The sequence below is a fragment of the Mizuhopecten yessoensis genome, unplaced genomic scaffold (assembly GCF_002113885.1).
Source record: "Mizuhopecten yessoensis strain PY_sf001 unplaced genomic scaffold, ASM211388v2 scaffold2347, whole genome shotgun sequence".
In the NCBI taxonomy this organism is placed as follows: domain Eukaryota; kingdom Metazoa; phylum Mollusca; class Bivalvia; order Pectinida; family Pectinidae; genus Mizuhopecten; species Mizuhopecten yessoensis.
The window spans coordinates 158,186-182,995 of NW_018404501.1; the positions used below are offsets into that span (position 1 = coordinate 158,186).

Below are 24,810 nucleotides of genomic sequence, written 5' to 3' on the forward strand. Positions count from 1 at the left end.
TAAGTAATAACTGTATGTTTAATGATCTTACCTCTGTAGTAATTGTTTCAACATGTCTTGACTAGGTACTCTGAGCGATTATCCATTTCACACGTCCATATCTCGGACATCCGAGTGACCGACTGATAAAACAGAGGGATTTGAAGATAAAATATGGTAGTCCCACTCAAACCAAAGTGTCCATTGACTACGTATAACTTTTGTCAATTTTCATACCGGTCTCAGCTCCGGTGGAGTTAGAAACACTCGACCCTAAACGGAGAACGGTATTTGTATAATATGACCTGGTTTTGCTTTTGAACGTTATCGCACCATCATAGATTGTATGGAGACCGTCGATAAGGACTTAAAACTAAAGTACAAAGTTAATCAATATAAATATACAGCATAAAATCTGTATATTTTTGTCGAATTGTGTATTATAAATATTCATAATTAAATAATGAGTTATACACTAAATACATAAGTGTATCGTGTTTCGCTTCTTAACTTTCTCGATAGCTAGTTCGGTAGAATGAATACCTCTAAGCGAAAGATATCACATTCGGATCTTACCGATAGTAAAAATAGCAGCAGCGAGACAGAGATCCAATACAATGAAATCTGTAAAACATGAAAACAGTCAAAGTAAACTGTATGCAGGGACCGAGAAGTTCATGTTAAAACAATAGAAACAAGAACTAATTGAAATGGGGACCATAACAGAAGTCCCCCAAACTGACCCGATAGTCGCAAAGATTTAAAAATACACCTACATACCAAATTAAAAAAATTAACAACCAATATTTAATTTCGACCAATCAGATGTCGTGGCGGCCATCTTGGTTGACCGATCGGAAAATGAACGGTCATTTGCAAACCCTCTTATCATGAGTAAAACCAATAAGTCCCCCACTTCGTTTGGGGGACTTAATCATATAGGCCGCTCATTTGGTGTGCAAGTAAATTTCCCCCCGTTAGTATTTGCATGAACAATGGATAAATCAATCCATATTCAATCCCTTTAATTCCAATATCCTTTCAAATGGGAATTATAACCAAAAATCACTTAAATTACGAACTCTTTTATTTCGTTTATGAATGTCGAGTAGTTATATGACGTAATTGCATCGCAATCGTCGATACCGTCATGTCAGATGGTAAACCGTTTCACTGTTGTGAAAATGGTGAAGTACTCGTTGAAACTTATTTGTTTTTCAATACTATAATGCTTAAGCTAATAAACAATCATACAAAGAGAATAAAAAAATACCAAATAGTAATTCTAGCGACTCGATTCACTTTGAGTTAAAATTCAGCATTCATACAACCTTGTAAAATTCGAGAGTATCGACAAGGTTTTAGAATGTGTATAAATACCTTTTTAAATGTTGTGGTTCTTCAGTGACGTCATCCTTTGGCCTACTCAAAATCACGAAACCGAGCCCCGATAAGACATGGATTCCGTTTCAAACGAAATGTCCTTGAAATCGTTATCACCTACTGAATTAAAAATATCCGAGTTTATATTCTTCTGAAAATAAAATAATATTCAAAACATAAGCGTTTCCGAGGAAACAATTAAGTCCGTTCAGCGCCACATCACTTCCAAATACATGTAATCTATCAATGCGCGAAAAACAGCTATCAGATACACTTTTACCTGTTAAAACAGGCTATCCCTTTTTGCTTTTTTTTGTTTTTTGTTTGTTGTTGCCATTGTTTTTTGTCTTTCTTTTAAGATCTTATTACTCTACACTTTATGTATCTGTGGGAATCTTTGTTGGCAGATTTGAACTTTGATCTGAACTAAATTGGTTGGTAGAGCCATTTATTCACTTCTAATACAACATATCAATTAACACCATTAACCTGCATCGCAAACTATTATTAATTTGGGTTCGACATCTGTTATTATTCAGAGGTTAATGAACATTAAACATATATGACTAGACATCATCACCCTATGCCTCTTTATAATAAGGAAGTCGTTTAAAGATGTTTTAACACATTTGACCACTGTGACCTTGGTTGGAGGTAGTTCTTTTTGACAAACGTGACAGTCATTCATCCCAGCATGCAGATATGTCCAGCCTAAATCTTGGAGCAATCTGTTGCTTTATCGAGACACAGAAAAACACAGAACACTTACATCACATAAAAACAAAATAGAAATACAATACGATATAACTGATATTACAGTAAGCCCCTCAAATAGTGCAAGCTGAATGACCGCTTTTGTGACCAATGATACCATGTGTGTGCGAACAACGACAATAACAACAAGAAATATCCTGAAGCTGGAAAAAAGACACGACGATTCATCCTGTGATGGCGAATGGGAAATGGAGTGGAAACTCGCGAAATATCTTTTTAACAAGTAAATATATTGAACAAGGGGACGCACAGAGCACGCAGGTACAAAGTTTCATGCTGTTGACTTTATCATTCACCATCAAATAAAATTGTTGGTACAGTCAGTCGCCGTTACCGACAACAATGCAAAACAACAAGAGAATACCGAACTGCCAACAAAACCATGATTCGAACTCGAAACCAATAAAACGAGGGCAGAATATTAACAAAGGAAAGATTGTATATGGAGATCCTTGAAAAATTACAAGGAGATTAAAACCTAGGTTAAGCGTCTTCAATTTCATCGATGATACCCTCCATGTAAATCTAGGTATTTACATATCAAAGTAATGTCTCGTCCCCATATCGGGTACTCTAGTAGTTACAACAAAACCATAAGAAAAGATCAACCTCCATATCACACAGAGAAATAACATATTTCTGAGCGAGATCCTGATGGCGATCATAAATCTTGTCCATAGCCTTCATCAACCAACATTTTGGAAACCATGAGCTATAAGTTTGTCTGTCAGCAGTCGACATCTATCATTGGAGTCGTGATACTCAGAGTAAGCTGTTGAGAATCGAATTAACAGCGTCATATCAACACCGTAAGTAGGGGAAGCAGAGATGTTGCTATCACAAAAGGGAATGTTCACGATCTGAAAATTGAAAGCGTCCCGCTTATAGTAAAGGTTAGAAGTCAGCCGTCCCTGTTGGTCATAGTGAAATTCAAGATCGAAAATAAAGTAGATGAATCTGTGTTGTCTTTGATTTCAAGCTCTGGGGGTATATACGATAGATTAAATTTCTTGTAATTCAAGGACAGCACATTATCGATTTATCAGAATGTGAATTTGTAAGACTTGGCTAGGCTTTTGTTACCAGTCCTGATAAGCTCATCAATAATTTTCAACTTCATGTGAAAACAGAAACAAATTTACCAAATATTTTGTCATAATTTTGCATTCCGTACTGAAAATACAAATGAATGTTTACAGTCTTAACCCAGCAATCCGTAGCTCAGACAGTGAAAGGTCTCGTTATATACGTGATATTTACACAGTAGTGGTGAATGGTACTTTTGTCGCGCGGGTAGTGGTCTGTTTTTGGGACAATAGGTTTCCAGGTGAACTGCCGAATCAAGTGTTTGGCATTATACGTGCACCAAATACTCATTGGTCATTGAAATATTTTTTTCAATTTGCATAATGGAGTTTTAATGCGTAAGAAATACTTATGGTTTGGGATTTCTGATGCTGATATGTGTCCTGTTTGTTAGGTAACATCGGAGTGTTATACGGTATTATATAGTTTAAAGGCGGAATCTTGTAATGTGTAAATGTTGATATTGTGAAGCCTTTTGTTCACTTCAAACGATTTTTAATCTATACTTTCAATTAGTTAGTCAAAGAGAATAATAGGTCAGTTTTTTCTTAATATGCAAAAACAATTACCTTAATTTGATGAAAGGCTGTGATGTTCAAATTGTGTTTTAATCTTGAAATAATAACGTGTATACAGTGTATTCTTTTGCATTTGATAATCTACAGTATCCATTGTCGGATATTGGTTAAAACAAATACTTGTTGTCTGTGATTACTTGTTATTATCAAAAATATAGTTATATGCATTGTGAGGAACCTCAGATCCCCCAACTCCGATGCCCTATGGACAATAGTACATGCTCAATTTAGTCTTGAAAAGGGGCGTGTTTTATAGTCCAAAGTGCGGATGCTCGGACACTTATTCCGGAGATTATTTTTCAATACCAAACATTGTTTATTTATTATTTTTAAATCAATTGAGGGTTTTCACATTTTAATCTTTTGATATAACAGATTTTTAGATGGGGGTGGGGACGATAGAACAATTACAGTCTGTACCTATCAACAATTCACCAGATGCCTCGTCCTAACTGTAATATTATCTAAATATATAACCTAATGTCTCAAACACCAACTGACCCACTTAATTAATGTTTTATCACCTTCTTGTAATTCTCTGCATTATTCATGATATCACTAACAACTATTGTTATAATCAATCAGCAGTACCGCTTATGAAAACGAAGAATTGGAATTTTATCGCATACCTGTTGAATCTTGTCATAGTAATACAAGCAATTTTCAGACGTTCTGTATTGCACATGTGCAATACGGAATGTTGTAATTCCCTACTAGCCGGAATTACTTTTTATTGGAATCCCCTTGTCATGGCAAACTGAAAAGTTCCCGGTATTTGCAAAAATATCAAAGTTTATAAAATCTTTGTATCGATCTCTTCCAAATACGGAAGGTATGTGATAAAAGGAAGACCACACACTTGTGTTTTTCTAACGAATCAGAAAGCACTCATTTATTGCGCGGACGTATATATTCACTCGTGAATATATTCGTCCGCGCAATAACTCGTGCTTTCTGATTCGTTAAAAAAACACAAGTGTGTGGTCTTGCATATGGAACAAATTTGTGTGAGCGGAGATCCCCTACCTGAGTGATAGACATGGTGTCACGCACATGTTCTAGTGATAGACATTGAGTCACCGAATGCACGTAAAATAACGTCTTTTTAGACCGTGTTAATACGGCTAACTGAAATAAGTATTAAGCGTACAGAACGTGCCCTGACTCTTTGTTTTAGTATAATTAACGAACATGACACGTATCAATAAGTAACAGTATTATTATCCAGATCTAATTATAGAAGCACATAATTAATTCAATAAACAAATCGTAATTGTTTTCACCGTTTGTGAAGTTCTTTTTACAGGAATCTCGCTACGATAACCCTGTTCGTTAAGATTGCTTATTTGAGTACTTGTTGGACTATCGTAAATATGATAGGTTCTATAAATTACAATAATCAAGCAAATGAACTCAATTCTAAACAAATGCTTATTTTATCACATCATGGAATATTTATCGACCTTTACGACTTTTTCGACCTGACTTGAGAAAATGGTATAAATTTCCCCCAGATTGATAGGTCAACATAAAAGGCCCTTCTAAAACGTATGCACAAAAGAAAGATTTACATCTTGATAAGCGGTTGGAGCATTTTCGAATCATTTCATATCCTTTTTGTACATTAAAAACTAGTTGTTCTAAAAAGTATGTTTTCGACTAAAAGATGTGTTAACAGGAAATTACAAATAGGGAACGACTATATTTAAACATGGCGCACATTACACTCGACGTTTAGTTTGGTCGGTTAGGTTCTTGTCACAAGTTATACACACGAAATCAACGCTCCCATTCCTTGTGACATGTACAGTAATATTTTTTGTCAATGTATAGTGTACTATAAGAAGTAATATTAAGTAATAACTGTATGTTTAATGATCTTACCTCTGTAGTAATTGTTTCAACATGTCTTTACTAGGTACTCTGAGAGATTATCCATTTCACACGTCCATATCTCGGACATCCGAGTGACCGACTGATGAAACAGAGGGATTTGAAGATAAAATATGGTAGTCCCACTCAAACCAAAGTGTCCATTGACTACGTATAACTTTCGTCAATATTCATACCGGTCTCAGCTCCGGTGGAGTTAGAAACACTCGACCCTAAACGGAGAACGGTATTTGTATAATATGACCTGGTTTTGATTTAGGATCTTACCTATGTCGGAATTTTTCCTCTGCAGGAAAAACTTATCTTTCCTTGACGAGGCTATTATTATGAGCGAAACCCTTTTTTATACGTCTATATCCAGCTTAGCCGACTGATAAAACAGAGGGATTTGTAGATTAAAAAAGTAAGTCCGGCCCCCACTCAAACAAAGGTGTAAACCCCATATAATCTGTATCATATAGACAGTCATCTCGGTCTTAGGTTAACAGCAGTGGTGTTATCTAGAGCGGAAATTATTAAAAAAAGTCCAAAATTCTGAGCTGCTAGCTTTATCTTCAACGAAACTTATGAAAACTGTTAACAAATCTGAGCTGAGAATTTTGTCTCGAACGAAAATTATCGTACACAGTTCAGAATTTGTTTTAGCTGTGACACAGAAGCCGTTAAAGCTCGTAATAGATGATAAAAGTCATTGTGAAATTAATCTTAAACGAAAGTTATGTAAATCCTTAAAAATCTAAAACAGCTATCAAAATGTAAAATGAGAAGTAAATTCTATCATAACTTTCACATTTTAAATCATTTTAAAATGAGCCGCAGTAGACACAAACACGACGAAAAGCCTTCGGAAGTTCTTTTTATAAGAACTTGGTGTCAACCTTAACGTTGTTTGTGTGGACTTGACAGTGTGTTTATTGAATACCTCAAGTACTTTTATCAATTAATTCAAATTCAACAATTATACATGTTTTTGATTATGTAAGAAGAACACGTAATGAATTGGCGTAATGATTTTTCGTGTGCAAAAGGTTATCTTATGAACACTTACACATCAAAGTTCGTTCGAGATAAAAATCGCAAAAGTTGAGCAGCTTGAAGAGGCATAAACATGATACTCAGACACTGAAATAAAGTTACCAACACTGACATTACTGTACATAAACATGAACATAGGTCACTATCAATACATCTTAATATAGCGCGGTAGATTAAAAATGAATATGTTACCTTACTTGTAAAGGAAAACCAGACTGCAATGATTCGTGTATAACTATAAATCAGATAACAGTATACCTAGTTTTTAACCTATTACAGGCACTAGCGTCGGTAGAACACTCGTACGTCCTTGTGCAAGAGCTCTGCTTAGGAAAACGTTATATAAATGTTCAGAAGAGTTCGGTTAAATCGGTCAGTTCTTCCTCCAAGGTGTTGAATATATCATTATCATTTATTCCCTCCTTTAAGAAGATTTTACAAACAGAATTATGTAGTTACAATGATAAATAAGATGTCATATGCAAAATCAAATAGATGGTAAGGCAAAATTAGTGCACAACATAATTATTTAGCACAATAGGAAAAGGTAATCAATTTGGTACAGTTTACAAAAAGAATGCATAATTAATAATGTTAAGAAGGAAAGTATTATGCTTTCTTTCGGACATGGCTGTGTTTCTCATTAGATGATATACACAAAAGTATTGAATAATCATTCGAAGTATGCATTAAGCATTTTTGAAATATGATTGACTGATGCCATACGAAATTCTGTTAACTCTAATGTATTCAGTTCATACGTTATACTGCTACCAATCAGTAGGTGAAATAATTCTGAATGAGAGTGTAATGTCGTTAAAATTTTGCTAAACTCCAGGATACAAGAAATAACAGTCCAATTACAGTTGACTCGTCTGGTATTATCCCAGCCAGCACACATGTATCGGGCCGACATTGGGCCGATTTCGGAGTCCATATCGGTCTATTGTCGGTTTTAAGGGCGGACCGACATCGGGCCACCTTCCATTTGCAACATGTTTTGATGTCGGCCCGATATCGGCAAGGATATCGGGCCGATGTCTATCCGGTTTAAAGTACGGGCCGACATCGGACCAGCTCCATTTGCAACACGTATTGGTTTAAACTATATTTTCCTTTACAAATATGCTGTACATAATATATAATTTAACATCATGTAATATTAGGGATCTGGCAACAAGAGTAGGCTCTTATATTAAGCCATCACGTTTTGATGTCGTTCCAATATCGGCTCGATAACTATCCGACGTCCTTCCAACATGAAAACCATGTTCCCCCCAGTATCTGGACAACATGATTATGCTGGTCCGATGTTTTCCCGACATTGGCCCGCTGTCAATCTGCAGTCTTTCCAACATGAAGACCATGTTCCTTCCAGTATCTGGACAGCATGTGTGTGCTGGTCCGATGCTTTCCCGACATTGGCCCGATTTCAATCTGCAGTATTTCCAACATGAAAACCATGTTCCTTCCAGCATCTGGCCAACATGTGTTTGCTGGTCCGATGTTCTCCCGACATTGGCCCGATGTCAATCTGCGGTCTTTCCAACATGAAAACCATGTTCCCCCAGTATCTGGACAACATGATTATGTTGGTGGCTCTTATATTAAGCCATCACGTTTTGATGTCGTTCCAATATCGGCTCGATAACTATCCGACGTCCTTTCAACATGAAAAACATGTTCCCCCCAGTATCTGGACAACATGATTATGCTGGTCCGATGTTTTCCCGACATTGGACCGATGTCAATCTGCAGTCTTTCCAACATGAAACCCATGTTCCTTCCAGTATCTGGACAGCATGTGTGTGCTGGTCCGATGCTTTCCCGACATTGGCCCGATGTCAATCTACAGTCTTTCCAACATGAAAACCATGTTCCCCCCAGTATCTGGACAACCTGTGTTTGCTGGTCCGATGTTTTCCCGACACTATATTTTCCTTTACAAATATGCTGTACATAATATATAATTTAACATCTTGTAATATTAGGGATCTGGCAACAATAGTAGGCTCTTATATTAAGCCATCACGTTTTGATGTCGTTCCAATATCGGCTCGATAACTATCCGACGCCCTTCCAACATGAAAACCATGTTCCCCCCAGTATCTGGACATCATGATTATGATGTTTTCCCGACATTGGCCCGATGTAAATCTGCAGTCTTTCCAACATGAAAAACATGTTCCTTCCAGTATCTGGACAACATATGTTTGCTGGTCCGATGTTTTCCCGACACTGGGCCGATGTCAATCTGCAGTCTTTCCAGCAAGAAAACCATGTTCCTTCCAGTATCTGGAGTATTGGTTTAAACTATATTTTCCTTTACAAATATGCTGTACATAATATATAATTTAACATCTTGTAATATTAGGGATCTGGCAACAATAGTAGGCTCTTATATTAAGCCATCACGTTTTGATGTCGTTCCAATATCGGCTCGATAACTATCCGACGTCCTTCCAACATGAAAACCATGTTCCTTCCGGTATCTGGACAACATGTGTTTGCTGGGCCGATGTTTTCCCGCCATTGGCCCCATGTCAATCTGCAGTCTTTCCAACACGAAAACCATGTTCCTTCCAGTATCTGGTCAACATGTGTTTGCTGGTCCGATGTGTTCCCGACATTGGCACGATGTCAATCTGCAGTCTTTCCAATATGAAAAACATGTTCCTTCCAGTATCTGGACAAAATGTGTTTGCTGGTCCGATGTTTTCACGACACTGGCCCGATGTCAATCTGCAGTCTTTCAAACATGAAAACCATGTTCCTTCCAGTGTCTGGACAACATGTGTTTGCTGGTCCGATCTTTTCCCGACACTGGCCCGATGTCAATCGGCAGTCTTTCCAACATGAAAACCATGATCCTTCCAGTATCTGGACAACATTTGTTTGCTGGTCCGATGTTTTCCCGACACTGGGCCGATGTCAATCTGCAGTCTTTCCAACATGAAAACCATGTTCCGTCCTGTATCTGGACAACATGTGTTTGCTGGTCCGATGTTTTCCCGACATTGGCCCGATGTCAATCTGCAGTCTTTCAGTACCGATACATTAAACTTAATTATAACCAAAGTTTTGAAGTTTGAAAACATCCGTAGTCTTTACAAGTTCGTAGCGTGTAAACTAGTGGGTTTTTTTCATTTATTACATATTGTTTCTATATATACATGTATGCATACTTATATCTAAAAGGAAAAACAGCCATATCTACTAAAAACAAACACATGAAAACGTGAAAATATTAATATTTATTGATCATATATAACTTATCAAGCCGTTCTTATGTTGTTATCGCTATGCCATCACTAATTCCGTTAAAAACTGTTCAACTTTCCTCACAGCATCTGAAATAAATAGAAGTATTTGTCAGTGTTAAAAATAAATTCACATATAATATACTACGTATTCATGTACAACAGATCTGAAATAAACAAAATAAAGAAGGCATTGACGTTTTAAGGTACATAATGTATTTATGAGACATATTGTGTTGCAGACAGATTATTTATTGTCAAAACCATTAAGGAAAACATTGCCACGCGAGTGCACTGAAACCAGCATAGAAAATATTAATTTCCCCATTACCAAGTGTGATCTCAATGGCAATTACTGTTTAGTTTAAACTGCATTTATTCCTGGTAATATACAATACATTATATTTTCAATACATAATCAACAACGATTCGGAAACAAGTACTAAGTACTTATACAATGTCCGTTTCGTTACGTTAGATATACGATACTGACAGCAGATATAGTAATCATTAAATCATATTGAAATAATTAAGTTCAAATGCATATACTTAAAATAATTTCGCAGAATGGCAGAAATATAAAGGGGATATGTAAACAATGTAATAATGTTCGATGAATGTGAATAGCAGTGATACTCAAGTAGGAAATGACGCCTCGAAGTGAGGTACGCCTTAACACAAACAAAATGAGAAACTTGTTCATAATATGGTTTTCATGACCATTGCGCTCACTCACTGTTAACACATCTGTTACATAGAAAATAAAGTAAGATAAATACATATGCGTTGATTGTCATATATTTTCAGTTAAAACGCATGCTTTGCATAATATAATTCTATACTGATGTAAAAAATATCAAGATTAACTGCTTCCGGTAAATTTATATCATCATATAATATTAAATTAGTTGTGGTGTTGTGGGATAGTGATAATAAGTAAGTTTGTCGTAAAAAAAAGTATAGTTCGGGCATATGAGTAAGTAATGTGTATTATCCTCTATTTCCCCGCATGGACATAGTGGACTTTCTACAAGTTGTCTTTTAAATAGGTAATCATTAAGAGTGTTGCATGTTAGTCCTAGTTTGGTATGGTAGATTTGGGCAATTCTTTTTCCAGAATAGTAGTAAGAAGGAGGGGACTGTCGTGCATCTTTTTCGAGGCATTTCTTAAAGTGTGATAAAGAGGGGTTTGTTCTAATTTCAATTGGTATATTATTCCAAGATGATATAGTGGAAGGTAAAAAGAATGACATATAGTAACTAGTTTTGCAACGGAGAGATGAACGATTATTTAATTGTCGAGTACTTTGCCTATGGGTTTCTGCTATTTGAGGTGAGATAAAGATGGATAGATATTCAGGAGTTATATTATGTACCATTTTATAAAATTGAATAAGTTTATGCTTTTGGCGTCTTTCAATTAGTGTACTTCATCCTACTTCAATTAAGAGTTTGTTTATACTTGTCAATTAAGTAGCCCCAGTTACAATTCAGGCTGCGTCTGTATTTCAACTGAAATATTGTCCCATATAAGGTCTCCATTTTCTAAGACTGGTCCTAAAAGGCGAAATACATAGTTTGTAGCGAGAGTCGATAAACAGTAAATTTCAATTTTCGTATCATGTTTAGTTTGGCTGAAGCTTTATTTAATATATAGAAAATGTGTTCGGTCCAATTTCCATCTGCCGGGAAATGAACATAAAATAAATTGGGATCAAACAAAATTTCAATGATAAGTTAACATTTTCCTGCAATAAACAGTGATAAAAGTACTGTCTTTTGTCAAAATACAAAACACATTTAGGGGTTGGGGGGAGCGAGGGGATGCTACCCTTGGACTAGTCATCAGTACTTCGGTGTTTATCCATTACATAAAAAAAATGAATAAATATTTAAATACGCACCTTTCCACTACTTTGCCAATTGTGCTAAGTAATGATATAGGTCGATAGTTGATTTCATCTCTGCGGGCATTCTTTTTATGTATATGAATTACGTTAGCAAGTTTCCACGAGTCACGGAAAACTGAATATTCTATAGATAGCACAGTTCAATAGCAGCCTCTTTCAATAGAGGGTTTATCATATCTGACCCCACTGCTTTAGACACATCAAGAGATAGTATTATATTTTTTATATCATTTATACTAATATGGATGGTATTAAGAATACACTTCGGAAATGGAGGAGAAGGAAGGATTGCAGCATTATCATCAATAGATGACTGCTCACTAAAATACTTGTTAAAAACCTGTACTTTTTCGACGTGTGTTTCGTGAAGTTGGTCAAACACTAGAAGTGACGGAATTTCATTATTTTTTGATGATCGCTGCATGAAGTGATTGATAGTTTGCCACAAAGATCGTCTGTTACTAAAAAAGTTTTTTTTATTGATGTAACTGAGTTTAGCTTGTCTAATGGTATTAGTACTTTACTACGTATTTGTCGGAATTTTGCCCAGTCAGTATCTTTTCCAGATTTTTTAGCAGCTCTGCGAATTTGTTTTCTTTTCCTAATCAGTTTCCTTACATTGCTGCACATCCAAGGTGTATTATTTTTACGAATAATAGCGTTGTTATAGGGAATGCTAACATGTGCAGCTTTAATAATTTCATCAGTGACTACTTGGCACATGCTATTGACATCGTCAGTATCTAAATTGGCCGCCCAATTTATTTCCGATAGGATATATCTTTGAAAAGGTTTTGATTGAGACTTTGCCACTTTAAGTATATCGGGCATTGATATCGCATATTTTGTTCTAGAAAATGCTCACCTACATAAGTGCGAGAAATTTTATTGTCATTGCTAGATATAATGACGTCTAACAGAGATGAAGAATTTTCAGTGTAATACGTTGATTCATTTGTCAGCTGTTTCAAATTATATAGACGGATAGTGCTATCTAAATATTTGAATGGCGGATTGGTTAAAATATTATTTGCATTAAAATCACCTGAAATTACTATATGTTCAATATTTGCCATAAAGATACCTCTGCGTTTGGTGGTCTGGATAGCGTACAAAAAGAACCTTAAGTCCTAATTTCTATCTAAATACTCTCTCCAGTGTCTACCTCTAAATCATTTTTTATCTTAGCTGTATTCTTGGAAACGTATACTAATACCCCTCCACCCAAGAAAATGCATAGCCGGGAAGTGCAATATCGGTATTTATGTTGTTTTCAGATAACCAAGTTTCGGTGAAAGCTAAAATGCTATGATTACTTAGTTCACCATTGAAGTGAGCGAATGATAGCCTGTTCAAATCAGTATATGCGACATTGGATTGGAAAGTATTGGTAGTGTTGGAGGACTCAAGGGATAGACTTGAGGTGGAAGGACCTGATAGAGAAGAAGTGGAAAAACTGAAAAACATAATGATAACATTCCAGTTAGGATTAAAAGAGGCATACAGACACCAACAAATGTACAGTTGGGTTTTCCAAAATTAACAACAGTATCAACTATCAGCGATTCAATTGGAAACACGAATAACAACAATGAGGCAGCACTTACTGTCCGATTACCGCAACACATTAACTGACATTTACGCGTTTATGTTGTTATTGAGTATATAAATTGATCTTTAGGCGAGTTTGCATAATCATAATAAAGACCAATTCTTGCATAATATGATTTATTATCCAATCGCATCAGGTAACACCTTTCGCGTATACACGGTATGCAAGAAAATGGTCTTTAAGTGAAACTAAAATATTTTGATATCAACACAAGAAGCATTCATTACAATAAACATAAGCATCACATGTCCTAATCATATTTAAAACTGTTAAATTAAAAAAGTGACAAAATAAATGTTCATATTTTGCAAAAGAATTGTAAGATATGTAATATCGGAAAAAGCATGTTTGCACAGAATGAATGAGCAAAATTGTATGAGGAAAATGTTATTATATTGAACGATATGTTTTTTGTAGACTTAACAGCATGTCATTTTAGATGCCATTTTGAATACCTTAAGCCACATGTAAAAGAATAAAGAATAAAAAAAGACTGCCTGCCTTTTCTGGTTTTGGACCCTATGTAATTTTGACCTTGCGGCGGTTTTGGTATAAATATCATTATAACATAGATCACACATACATTAATAAGAAAGATAAACTCTATCAACTATTTCATATCACGATAAAAACACAAACAAAACAAAAAACTATCAGTGAAGTAAAGGCTATTTACAACATTATACCATATAACAAGGAGAAAGTGTGTACAAATAGATAAATGCATAACTCTACATTTCGCCTACCTCAGTACGTACATAGGTATTGCATAGTATAAAATTGGTCAATATGCATAGGCCGATCAAAAATTATTGAAATACCATAACATGTAGTAACAATATCGGTAAAGGAAGGATTGCTAGTCTCTCCTGGTTTTAACCCAATGTTAACGTTACCTTTGTGTCTGTCCTTGATATACATCATGAAACAAAAGTTCAATAGTGCCTTATGTACATCATGCAGAAGTAGACATTTCTACATTTAACATGCATGCATGCATACATACATACATACATACATACATACATACATACATACATACATACATACATACGCACTTATATAAGTGCAGTATGTTTTGAATACATATAAGATGACCATAATTAAACATTTTTCACCTTAGATACTGAACGTATCTACTTAGTAATGAAGGATATTCTTCGTTACTGTTCTATATTGAGAGGGAAATGTATAAACATACATATATAAATAGATATGTACTAAGTTTGCTTAACCCTATGTTTCAGTTATCTTCAATAAGTGAATAGTACATGATACTCAAAGTATGATTGGCGTACATACAATATAAGATTAAAAACTTTGTCCATTATACATCTTATGTAGGAAATAAATTTCACTTTTGTAATTAGACACATTTACTAAGAAATGTAAAAGTTACTTTTTACTGTACAATATTGCGAGGGAAATTTATTTAAATACAAACAGAGATATGTACTAAGTATACTTAACTCCAGGTTTCGTTTACCTTCCATAAGCATAGAGAGCATGGCAATAATCATTATTATTTGGCAATAACGTTGGAATACATAAATGATATGTATAATTATTTGACTACACAGTTTGTATTAATATATTATGTAATAAATAATGAGATTTGAACAGTTGTTGTCACCAGCTTCTCCGGTATAAAAACTAGCTACACTACCCATTAATCTCTGACTACTCAAACGTCAACGACATCCTGAAGCCATCGTTTAATCATTCCAACTCTTTTGAGGTAATACCAATCGTAACATTCAACAACATACCGAAAACAAAACATCTGGTGAACAACATATTTATTCAAGTTCAATGACTGTGAGAGCGGTGTATACAACGTAGAGACAAGTCCCCTGGAAGTAGAAGAAGATTAGGCGGCTATGACATGGCCGAACTCGCAGATATGTTGTTCGTCACGTATAATGTGGTCTTCATGGACTGAGATACCTTTACAAGCCTCAGATTTGTGGAAGTTAGCATTGTTCTTAAGTAGCTGGAATTTAACATCTTTGGACTTCAGACGTGCAGTAATTTGCCTTGGTTTCGATGAAACATGATTAGGAGTGGAATTGTGTAGCTTCCCAGCTCGGTGTGAAGTCCCTATATCCTCGGCGGATACCTCAATGTTCGCCTTCATACACATATCCAACATTGCCATTGTGGTGTTCTCTGTAGGATGGGGTGGTTCACCGGGTTTGGGAGGAGGATGTGTACACTATTATAGGTATATTGAAAGACGATGCTGTATAATTCCTGTGAAATATACATTATGAATTGTCTTTGAACACATTTAAGTTAATTGTATAATTTATTGGTGGATCTCTAAAATAAAATGCCAGTACGTAATATACACATACTATAAGTCTTAAACAATCGTAAGTGAACTAAGCTACACAGACGTCTACCAGTATATGTAGATTTGTTTACATGACCACGTGATCGATTTCGCGGAAATCACCTGGAAGGTACATAATTTGGCACATTGTTATGAGCCGTACAGGCTTATGGGAAGGAATACATATTATATATAGCTAGTCAAGGAAGTTATATCTGACAGAGATGTTTACATCAGGAACTTTTATTTGCAAGTTTCAATAAGGCCATCGTAGCTGTGAAAAGTCGGTCACGATGTATGGTTCGTTTGTCATATTAGTTTATCAGCGTAGAATAGTCATCGTTTAGATCGCTTTCATTGATTAATTATATGGTATTGATTCACGTCATATTTTTTAGCTTTCAATAATATTACATTCTGTCTTGTTTTAAATGATCAAACATGTTTATATCATGATCCAGGAGGTTTTGTAGATGCAAATTTATAGTATTGTGGTTTCACTTTAGTCTAGATCCGGTGTGGCATATTATACCATCTAATAAATAAGATAGTTTATAAAAAGCTTAGTGGATTCAGGCATGAAGTGTTGCTTTGACCCAAATGTATCTAAGCACAGGGTTTACTTACATATAGTATGCACATCAAATGAAACTGTAAAATTCATAGGCAGGTAATAAAAGAGGATTTGTGACACGACGATAGCTGTAAGTGATTTTATAAACGTTCATAAAGATTGTAAATGTGTACTTTCGTTTTACGTAACTTTAGAGTAACAGTTGATCGACGATCCTAAGGTCATCATGTCACTTCATATGTGTCCTAAGTGTTCGTTGTTCATTTGCATACTTTATTATTTTATCGGTTTTTTTAGTTCTAGTGTATCACTAAGTACTGAATTATATCAGGAACCTGAAGGCCGATAATCTGTAAACAAAGTGTTTAGAAAAGTAAACAAGACTTGTCTGTAATGTCAAGTTTGATGGAGGCACAAGGACACACGTTGGGATCACATGAGATCGCGATAGCACACCCATCGGTGCACAACATGTAAACCTAAATGCTGTGCACTGATCAAAATCAGTAAATGATATACATGATAACTGAAAGATAAATTTACATGGATGTATATCAGGATGGGTAAAAAGCTCACCAAAGGGAGAGCATGTGATTCCCACTTAAATGTCCTAAGTGGTATATATTCGTGCTACATCTACTAGGTAGTGTATGGAAGCACATTTCACTTGGTCAATTAATTACCTTTACCAAAATTATACGAGTTATTAGTTAAAGATGCCACATTGATATGCAACTTTTACGATTAACGGTTATTCTGTCGTAAAAATTCGAAAACGTTCTATGTTCTTCAGTAACGCTGTTATATGTCTTTAATTATCTTTATTGTTTTCCAATATTATTAGGTGGTCGATTATATTATTAATATACATTATACGGTCTAAGATCACTGTGTTTCAGGTGATACAGCGATTACAAGCGATTGACTAAACGGATTCAATAGGACGATATACAGACTGTAAAACTGCAATCAATGTTCTGATTTGGGGTAGACCCAGATGAACTTAGCCCAAGCGTTATACGTCTATGATAGATAACATGGCCGCGGGCACTAGCCATCTGTTGTCGGCTGCTATCGACTTCGGCACAACTTTCTCCGGATATGCATTCTCTACAAAGAACGACTTTCAGTCCGGCCCCCAAAACGTATCATCAGTCACGTGGTCGGCAGGTTCGGGCTGTCTCCAGTCCCTGAAGACATCAACCTGTGTACTGTTTGATCCAAAAGGCAATTTCCATTCCTTTGGTTTCGAAGCGGAGGACAAGTACTGTGATTTAGCATTTGACAACCTCCACAAAAACTGGTACTACTTCCGGAGGTTCAAGATGATTCTATACCAGCAAAAGGTATATTTTGTGAACAAATGTTCTTATAGTCATTATTAAGTAAGACTAATCATATTGTTGTGAATTTGTTTTGACAAATACACGGAACTGCAAATGAAGCCAGTCCTGATCTTTATTGTATATTTCTCCGTTTAACATATCGGATGAGAAGCGTTAGAACAGAGAATAGTGCTATTCATCAATTGTAATTCATTCTTCTGCCTACCATTCTTAGTAATACAAATCAGGGTTACAATCAGAATGTGACTGCACACTCTAGATGTTAATATTCCTGGAAGTGGATTTGAAGAACTCTAAAGACAATTGTATCAATCCTGATCAAAGGACAAAAGTAAAATAAAATAAGATTTGATGAAATCGTGCAATAATAGAGTTTCTTGTTGGTATTATCTTTTTTGAAACGATGGCTAGATTTTTAAGCATTTTAAACGAATGTGATCTTTCCCTTTCTTGAAAGTAACATTGCTGTTTCCCCAAACTACGATGTTTACCTGTCTCAGTTGATTTGGTATTAAATGTAGACTGTTGACGACAAACTTTCAACATAAGGATTCTAGAGATGCATATGGATGAAGACTATGGGCAAGTCATTTGATCGCCATCATGATCTCTTTGGTAATATCATATTTCCTTGTGTGATGTGACGGTTGATTTTTAACTATGCTCATGAATGCACCTTGTTATTTTGTTTTCACTTCCCCGGTTCTCGCTTTGAAGACTTGTTTTATTATTTATTATAGATTTATTGTTTTGTTAACACTTCTGTATTTCCTTATTTTATTGTTATCATTCCTCATGTCGCAAACGCAATGTATGAGCTCCGTTCTCCATCCAGGAGCTGAACAGAACATTCCATATCAAAGCCCTTGATGGCAAGACAATGACGGCCATGAAGGTTTTTTCCTCTGCTATTGGCTACCTAAAAGACCATCTCCTACGCACGTGTAAAACACGTGGAGCGGACGTTCGGATGCACGACATTGCATGGGTGTTGACAGTGCCGGCAATATGGAGCGATCCCGCCAAGCAGTTCATGAGGGAAGCTGCAGTAGAGGTAACACGACTTTCCTGTGTTTATATATTATAAAAGAAAAACATGCAGTGCACAGGTTTTATGCCTATAACATGTTATCGGCGATGCTTAAAGACAAAATGCTGAATTTTATATATTCTTGTTGACGAGTTAAGGAATACTTGTGGACATTTGATCTACCAATAACGAAATCGACGAACTCGTGGATCCTTAGCCATGCTAATCATAAAGTACTTTGTAATGTGTATCATTTGCTCAAAAAAATATAAGTGAATATCAAAAATATAAATTTCTTGCACAATTCCAAAATGTCGATACTGTCGAGAATAGATCGCCTTTAACGCTCCCATTGATCAACCGGTCGCTATGAAACTCCGTCAATTGCCCAATTGATTTTATTGAAAGGCAGGAATCCCTAACAACCAGTTACAGTTGGCACTGGAGCCCGAGGCGGCCTCCTTATTCTGTAAATACCTGCCACTGGAGACGGCGGGGGACAAGTTCACGGTGTTCAGGGATGGATACAGATACATGGTACTGGATGCAGGTGGTAAGTTTTCGATTGGCATAATAATTACAAACTTGCAGTAAAAAGTACCGTAGAGTCGTATATGCTATATGTTGCTTTAAAGCTATGCACAACACGTTGGCAATAATAGTTACCTGGTAATTTGGGAACCTCGAAATAAAGTCAGCCATCTTAGATTTGAAATTTGTCCGAAAAACCAACAACTGCTTACGAGATGATGATTTACACCATTTCGGTGAACATTCGCGTAGTAGATGTTTTGGTCCAATTTCCTTTATAAGGCCCCGCTCAGGTCTCCAAAAAGAAACACTCATTGTATTTAAACAACATTGGCGGATGGTTCGTGCTTAACGAGGCTCCAGTTATTTCATCCAAACTCGTCTTTAACAAATTATTTCATCCATTTTCTAAAAGGAGGCCAGAGTCTTCATTTATAAAACATTGAATTCCTTCGAACCGGGGATGTCCAATACAAAATTAAATCAAAATCGTGTTACTCGTACTTAAGTTGTAGTTATTGAAAAGTGTACCTCTTTTTTTATATTTTGGTCTCCGTCCCAGCGTTTCAAGAGTGTGCCACATCCGTTACTTCCATTAATGAATTCCATTGGCCCAAGAATGCTCCGTGCAAAAAAAAGCAAGTTAAAATCACTTCATTGTACCCAAGAAACTGTTTATCAGATACTTTCTTGAGGCAATGAGAAGATCCCCATGGTTGTCATAAGGCCCACATCTTCCCCTTGCAATGCAATGGAGAATGCAATACATGTTGTATTACTATAACATAATTTAGTCTGCTGACTATTATAGTGTTATAGTATTATAGTTCAAATATAAATATTTCGAAATTATTTAATCCGTGCTGGAGCATCTGGAAAGATGCATCGTCAATAAAGCTGACTCAAAATGATAACCTTAATCTTTATATAGCGAATGACGTATGTCATAGAACTGTTCGTGTTTAATATGCATTTCTGTCGTTAACTTTTATGACAGGGGGCACAATCGACATCACTGTCCATGAAGTGAAGCCTGGGGGGACACTTCGGGAGTTATACAAAGCAAATGGTGGGGACTGGGGAGGAACGAAAGTGGACGAGGAGTTCGAACGTTTACTCAGTGACCTTTTGGGGCCAAACACCTTCGAAACCTTCAAGAAAGAGTGTGTGCCAGATTTGTTGGAAATGCATCGGACCTTTGAGGTGAAGAAGAGATCAATACCAGCTACAGGTGACGACAAAGTTACTTTCTCAGTTCCTTTAAACCTGCTAGAGACTTTCAAACGATCTAACCCTGGAGCCGACCTCGGGAACCTGATCGCTAAAAATCCTAAATATTCGGGAGACGTGACTTGGAGAGGAGATAAGCTCCGTTTGTCCGCTAACCTGACCAGATCGCTCTTTTTATCGTCTCTCAAGAGTATCAGCAACCAGGTACAAATGCTACTTCGACTCCCGGAAGTCTCTGGTGTGGCTGCCATCTTGATGGTAGGAGGGTATTCTGAGTGTCCCCTTTTGCAAAATGCCATTAAGAATGCATGCCCCAATCTAAGGAGGGTTGTTCCAGGAGAAGCCGGTCTAGCTGTCCTTAAAGGCGCCGTAATTAACGGTCACACTCCAGCTACCATATCGGAACGTGTTTGCAAGTTCACATATGGAGCATCTTGCAGAAGTAAATTTATCGACGGTTTTCACAAAGAAGAGTATAAGACCAACGATGTCAAGGGAATACGATGCAGAAACATCTTTCAGATGCATGCCAAAATGGGGGATTCTGTTAAGATAGGACAAGCATGCAAACCATTCAAACATTTTGTTATCCGCGAAAACCAAACTTCTATGAAAATAGGAATATTTGCCTCCAATAAAGAACACCCAGTCTATATCAACGATCCGGGATGTCAAAACCTTGGATATATCGTCATCGATATGGCAGATACAACCAGCGGGCTTAAAAGAGGAAATCTTGTCAGTATGACGTTTGGAGGTACCGAAATAGAGGTAGAGGCTGTCGACATCGAAAACAAGACGAAACACCGAGCGTTCTTCAATTTCTTGGGATAAATGAGAAAACAGCAAGGCCATTATTGCCCGAGAAACTTAACGAAGTTATCAATGTATGGAGATCACCTCACGTGGTAGATTGAAATAGTTTGGAACTTTTAACAGAACACAGACAGTCCTATCCGATAGCTTCATATCTTACCAGTTTCCAGAACCCCGAGTCTACTTCAAGAAGCGGGATTTCCTGTATACAAGGATCTCGTTAACCAATAAAACATATTCAGTTTTACATTTACTATAATTATAACCCGATTTTTTCACTAGCATTTTAATATCTCGTTTTCCCCTTGTCCATTACCTTACAGCGTAACCAGTTTAATGATTTCATGGCTGACCATGTGGAGGTCAATTGATCTACTTAACCTTCTTGTAAAATTAATTTCGGTTTTGGTGAGAGTAAATAGTGTGTACATTTCTCCTCCTGTTAACACAAATTGTATAAACATTTTAAAATGAACATGAACCCTTTTTTACTTTATATTGCATTATAAATCGCGCATTACTTCATGGTAATTCGATTTGAATGCAATCAGAGGGAATTTGATCCCAATTTACTTGCATCGCATTCAGAGAAAATGACGAAGTTCTTCTCGCCTTGTTTTTACATAATGGTATTTAATAGGAATTAACTTTTGCATAATAGCAGATCAAATATCATGAAATCAGTCTATATATGTGAAAAGACCACTCCTTAATAGATTCACGACTGTACTTATATTAATTATTATATGTTAAAGATTATTTATCAATAAACCACTCTACATCAATATTAGTAGTAAGTTACAAATGTACTACACACATTGTACATCGTCGTCTTTCCGACCTGTCGAACAATGTAGACAATGTTTTTGACATCTAGTGGAGTTATCAAGGACATGACTATGTTATACCCTTGTATACTTTATTCCTTCAAACACTTATGAAATAAGTTTTTTTTACCGATATTAATCACTTGTTGGTTCGGATAGAAGCGCGCATGGGGTTTTAATTGCATTTCGTTTTCCTCAAAGAATAGTTTATTTCAAGTAGCAGAAATAGCAAGTTGTAGTACCTGATCAAGTATTAACCATGTTTACCAGCTTAGAAAAATATAACTTTCCAACAAGTATATGGTGTCAAAGGTCACAAAAGTGTACTAAAACTGGCAATACGAAGAAAAAGAACAGTGTTAAGAGATACTTAATAAAGCCAATCACATCGCAATAAGAAATACAGAAATAATCCAAAGTCAACGTATTCGTGGTTAGCCACCACTCTTAAGACAGGTGTTAACTTGGTGAAATCATGATTTGGATAAAAAGTGTAATTTCTGTTGGGGAAGGGTCGTTTTATAACAAGAGGCCCATGGGCCTTAACGGTCAACTGAGTCCTATAGTATTTATTTTTGTTGTTGAAATATGTACCAATTTGAGTAAAAAATTGTTAAGTATAACGTTAACTTAAGTTTGTCAGGACCATGAGCTGATCTTTCCTAGACCGATTTTCAGTTAGATCGGCCTATTAGAACTTGTTTTTAAGAATGAAATAGGTATTTTCAACATAGTGGCCATGGCAGCCAAATTGTATTACATATCGACCCGAAAAATAACAACACTTTGTCAGGACCATGAGTCGATCATTCCTACAAAGTTTCAGTTCAATCGGCCTAGCAGAACTTGACTTAAAAGTTTGAAAAGGTTTTTCAAAATGGCGGCCGTGGCGGCCATGTTGGATTTCTGATCGACCCGAAAAATAACAGCACTTTGTCAGGACCATGAGTCGATCATTCCTACCAAGTTTCAGTTCAATCGGCCCAGCAGAACTTGACTTAAAGTTTAAAATAGTTTTTCAAAATGGCGGCCATATTGGATTTCTGATTGACCCGAAAAATAACAACACTTTGTCAGGACCATGATTCGATCATTCCTACAAAGTTTCAGTTCAATCGGCCGAGCAGAACTTGACTTAAAAGTTTGAAAAGGTTTTTCAAAATGGCGGCCGTGGCGGCCATATTGGCTTTCTGAACGACCCAAAAAATAACAACACTTGGTCAGGGAGATGTCAGTAACCTTTCCATGAAATATTAATGAAATCCCTTTGCCGGTATTTCTGCTTAAGTTGAAAATGTTAATGGACGACGCACGACGACGGACGAAGACGAATAGCAATAGGTCACTTGAGCTAAAGCTCAGGTGACCTAAAAATAAGAGATACCAAATGGATCTTGGAGCTCAATAAAGGATAGTAGGGAACATGCATTGGCTGGCCCAAATTATTTTTTTGTGGCGAGTAAACAAGAGGCCCACGAGGGCCTGTATCGCTCACCTGAATATTTAAGCAGTCATAGCAAAATATTCTCATTAAATATTATATTGCACTAAAAACATTTCCCTCGCAAACTTTGTTGGCTCCATCTGTTGAAACTACCAGCAAAATATTATTATAAGATTCTATGCTTTTTGATTCTTCTTCAGAAGTTGCTGACATATTTTCCCCTGTGATCTTGTAAGTAGGTCAATGTCATTTTCCTTCTCAAATTGGTTAGCTCTATTCCAAAAAGCTACCAGCCAAATCTTATGAATCCATTCCTTTTAGTTCTCAAGAACAAATCCATTAAAATGTTGTTGACCTCTGTGACCTCTAAAGTAGGTTGAGGTCATTTTCATTTGCAAACTTTGGTGAGCTCTATCCCGGGAAGTCACCAGCCAAATATTATAATTTTATGCCTTTTAATTCTTCAGAAGAAGCTGTTTGAACTGTTTGACATATTTGAACGCTGTGACCTTGAAAGTAGGTCAAGGTCATTTTCATTCGCAAACTTTGTTTGGCTCTTTCCCAGGAAGCCACCTGCCAAATATTAAGATTTTATAACTACCAGTTCTTCAGAAGAAGTCGTTTAAAGTGTTTGACATATCTGCCTCATGTGACCTTAAAAGAAGGTCAAGGTCATTTTCATTCTCAAACTTTGTTCGGCTCTTTCCTAGGAAGCTACAAGCCAAATATAGAGATTATATACCTTTCAGTTCTTCAGAAGAAGTCGTTTGAAGTGTCTGACACATTTGACTCCTGTGACCTTGAAAGAAGGTCAAGGTCATTTTCATTCTCAAACTTTGTCGGGCTCTATCCAAGGAAGCCATCAATCAAAAATAAAGATTCTATACCTTTCAGTTCTTCAGAAGAAGTCATTTGAAGCTTTTGACATATATGACCCCTGTGACCTTGAAAGTAGGTCAAACTAGTTTTCATTCTCAAACTTTGTTGGGCTCTATCCCAGGAAGCCACCAGCCAAATATAAAGATTATATACCTTTCAGTTCTTCAGAAGATGTCGTTTGAAGTGTTTGACACATTTGATCCCTGTGACCTTGAAAGAAGGTCAAGGTAGTTTTCATTCTCAAAATTTGTTGGGTTCCATCCAAGGAAGCCATCAGCCAAATATGAA

At 36.3% G+C, this 24,810-nt stretch overlaps 2 protein-coding genes across 4 annotated transcripts in view; one reads left to right on the forward strand and one right to left on the reverse strand.

Annotated features, from left to right (window-relative positions):
- LOC110445752 (probable cytochrome P450 49a1) overlaps positions 1 to 15,668 on the reverse strand; it is a 28,657-nt gene extending 12,989 nt beyond the window's left edge. Inside the window, exon 1 of the mRNA XM_021490523.1 lies at positions 15,458 to 15,668. Within this exon, the coding sequence (XP_021346198.1) occupies positions 15,458 to 15,668 (211 nt within the window). The remainder of the gene's footprint in view (positions 1 to 15,457) is intronic.
- A 322-nt stretch (positions 15,669 to 15,990) lies between these two features.
- Positions 15,991 to 22,681, forward strand: LOC110445758 (heat shock 70 kDa protein 12B-like). Of its 3 annotated transcripts, none has more exons than XM_021490533.1 (5): positions 15,991 to 16,145; positions 17,319 to 17,765; positions 18,601 to 18,819; positions 19,204 to 19,348; positions 20,324 to 22,681. In XM_021490533.1, exons 2-5 carry the CDS (start codon positions 17,445 to 17,447, stop codon positions 21,388 to 21,390), a joined length of 1,752 nt encoding a protein of 583 aa, XP_021346208.1. In that variant the 5' UTR covers positions 15,991 to 16,145; positions 17,319 to 17,444; the 3' UTR covers positions 21,391 to 22,681. The 3 variants fall into 3 exon arrangements, with proteins under 3 accessions (XP_021346208.1, XP_021346207.1, XP_021346209.1); XM_021490532.1 differs by having other exon boundaries at positions 15,991 to 16,140; XM_021490534.1 differs by lacking the exon at positions 15,991 to 16,145 and adding an exon at positions 16,423 to 16,549.
- Positions 22,682 to 24,810: the final 2,129 nt, after the last annotated feature.

Bases quoted from the DNA above. Each gene is read 5' to 3' on its own strand.
- LOC110445758 (XM_021490533.1), top strand. From the start codon at position 17,445: ATGATAGATAACATGGCCGCGGGCACTAGCCATCTGTTGTCGGCTGCT. The intron at 18,820-19,203 runs GTAACACGACTT...TTTTATTGAAAG, and splicing joins TGAGGGAAGCTGCAGTAGAG to GCAGGAATCCCTAACAACCA. The intron at 19,349-20,323 runs GTAAGTTTTCGA...CTTTTATGACAG, and splicing joins CATGGTACTGGATGCAGGTG to GGGGCACAATCGACATCACT.